The following is a 1,727-nucleotide window of genomic DNA, read 5'->3' as shown; positions in this document are numbered from 1 at the left end:
AAATTGACTTCCTACCACACCAAAAGTGAGCTATCACTTTGTCATTGTTCTAGACACAAATCCATAACTAAAACAACTGACTGCTCTACTACATTAAAAGTGAATTCTTATTTTATCATTGTTCTTGGCTCAAAATTAGCTTTGTAGAAAACAATTCAAGTAGCTGGGAACAAAACTTCATCAATATCCAGAACAGGTCAGAAAAATAAATCTTAGATTTTATAAGATGTTATTATTTATAAAAACTTGTGTCTCTCCATCTCTCTTGATTCTGGCTTGAGATCTCTTGATCTTTATTCACAGTAAGGCAGAAATTTTTCTGAAGAGAGAACTGAGGGGGACTATTTCTGACTGGAGAGCAAATAGTTTATTTTTAAGTTCTGGGAGCCAGAAATATGTTTTTCTCCTTCAAACTATCTTGGTAATCCAATATCTGACTCATGTGTTAAAGGGATAAGACAAAAACCCCCAAAGAATGCCTTGCAGGAATTTCTAGATGTGGGGAGCTCAGATCTTAGTCTGCTTGGGCTACTTTCATTCTTTGAGTAACTTTCTTCAGAGCTGCCTTCACTTCCTTGTTCCTCAGGCTGTAGATCATCGGGTTTAGCATGGGAATGATCACAGTATAAAATACAGACACAATCTTGTCTTCCCAGAGAGATTTTCCCATGTTACTTTTCAGATACATAAACATGAGTGTTCCAAAGAAAAGGGCCACTGCAGTCATGTGAGAAGCACAGGTCGAGAAGGTCTTGGCTTTGCCGCCTGCCGTCCGGATCTTCAGAATCGCCCGAATGATGAATAGATACGACATAAGAATGATCAGAATGCTGGTTGTGATGACCAGAAAAGCAAAGAGGAAGATGACCTGTTCCTGGAGCCTTGTCTCACTACAGACAAGCTTCAACAATGGTGGCAGGTCACAGAAGAAGAAGTCGACTTGGTTGGACTTACAAAAGGAGATGGAGAAGGTACACCCTGTGCGGATCACAGTATTCACCATGGCACCACCATACGCTGCCATCACCAGCCCCAGACGAGCCTGTGGGGTCATCGCCATGGCATAGAGGAGAGGGTTACACACAGCCACGTAGCGGTCATAGGCCATCACAGCCAAAAGGAAACATTCCGTGCTAGCACAGAGGGTGAAAAAGAAGAACTGGGCGGCACAACGTCCATAGGTGATGACAGTCTTATCCGTCCCCAAGGTCACAAGCAACTGAGGGACAATGACAGAAGAATAGCAAATATCCAAAAAGGAAAGGTGGCTGAGGAAGAAGTACATGGGTGTCTGGAGCCGAGGGTCGCTCTGAATTAGTATGATCATGCCTAGATTTCCCCCAATGGTGATCAGATAAAAGACCAGAAACACAAAGAAGAAACTCATCTGCAGGGATGCTTGGAGCTGGAACCCCATCAGGATAAATTCTGTCACCCTGGTGGCATTTTCTGCCATGAAGACAAAGTCACTTGCTGAAATAGATAAATAAGTAGATAGATAAATATCATAATATTATGACAATTAGTAACAAGAGCTCATTGAAGATGAAGTGACCGTGTTTGATTTTGATTGCTGCTGCTGTGTAATAGAATTAACTTTCAGATTTACCATGTACTTTACATTTTTCACAAGCTTCACTTCAGTTGAGCTTTCAGAAATCCTTGGAAGCACCATTTCATTTTTTTTTTTTTTGACAAGAGTATGAGAGATGTAGTGGAGTGATTTG

At 41.3% G+C, this 1,727-nt stretch overlaps 1 protein-coding gene across 1 annotated transcript; it reads right to left on the bottom strand.

The window, feature by feature from the left end:
- Positions 1–514: 514 nt before the first annotated feature.
- On the bottom strand, positions 515–1,456 carry LOC122105241 (olfactory receptor 9I1-like). The gene has a single exon (XM_042676395.1). The coding sequence runs from the start codon at positions 1,454–1,456 to the stop codon at positions 515–517; it is 942 nt and encodes a 313-aa protein (XP_042532329.1).
- Between the last annotated feature and the right edge of the window lie 271 nt (positions 1,457–1,727).

The sequence above is a fragment of the Dipodomys spectabilis genome, unplaced genomic scaffold (genome assembly GCF_019054845.1).
Source record: "Dipodomys spectabilis isolate Male_0828 unplaced genomic scaffold, ASM1905484v1 ptg000030l, whole genome shotgun sequence".
NCBI classification, from domain to species: Eukaryota; Metazoa; Chordata; class Mammalia; order Rodentia; family Heteromyidae; genus Dipodomys; species Dipodomys spectabilis.
Note: the sequence above shows the minus strand (reverse complement) of the source record. Positions and strands in the feature narration are given on the sequence as shown.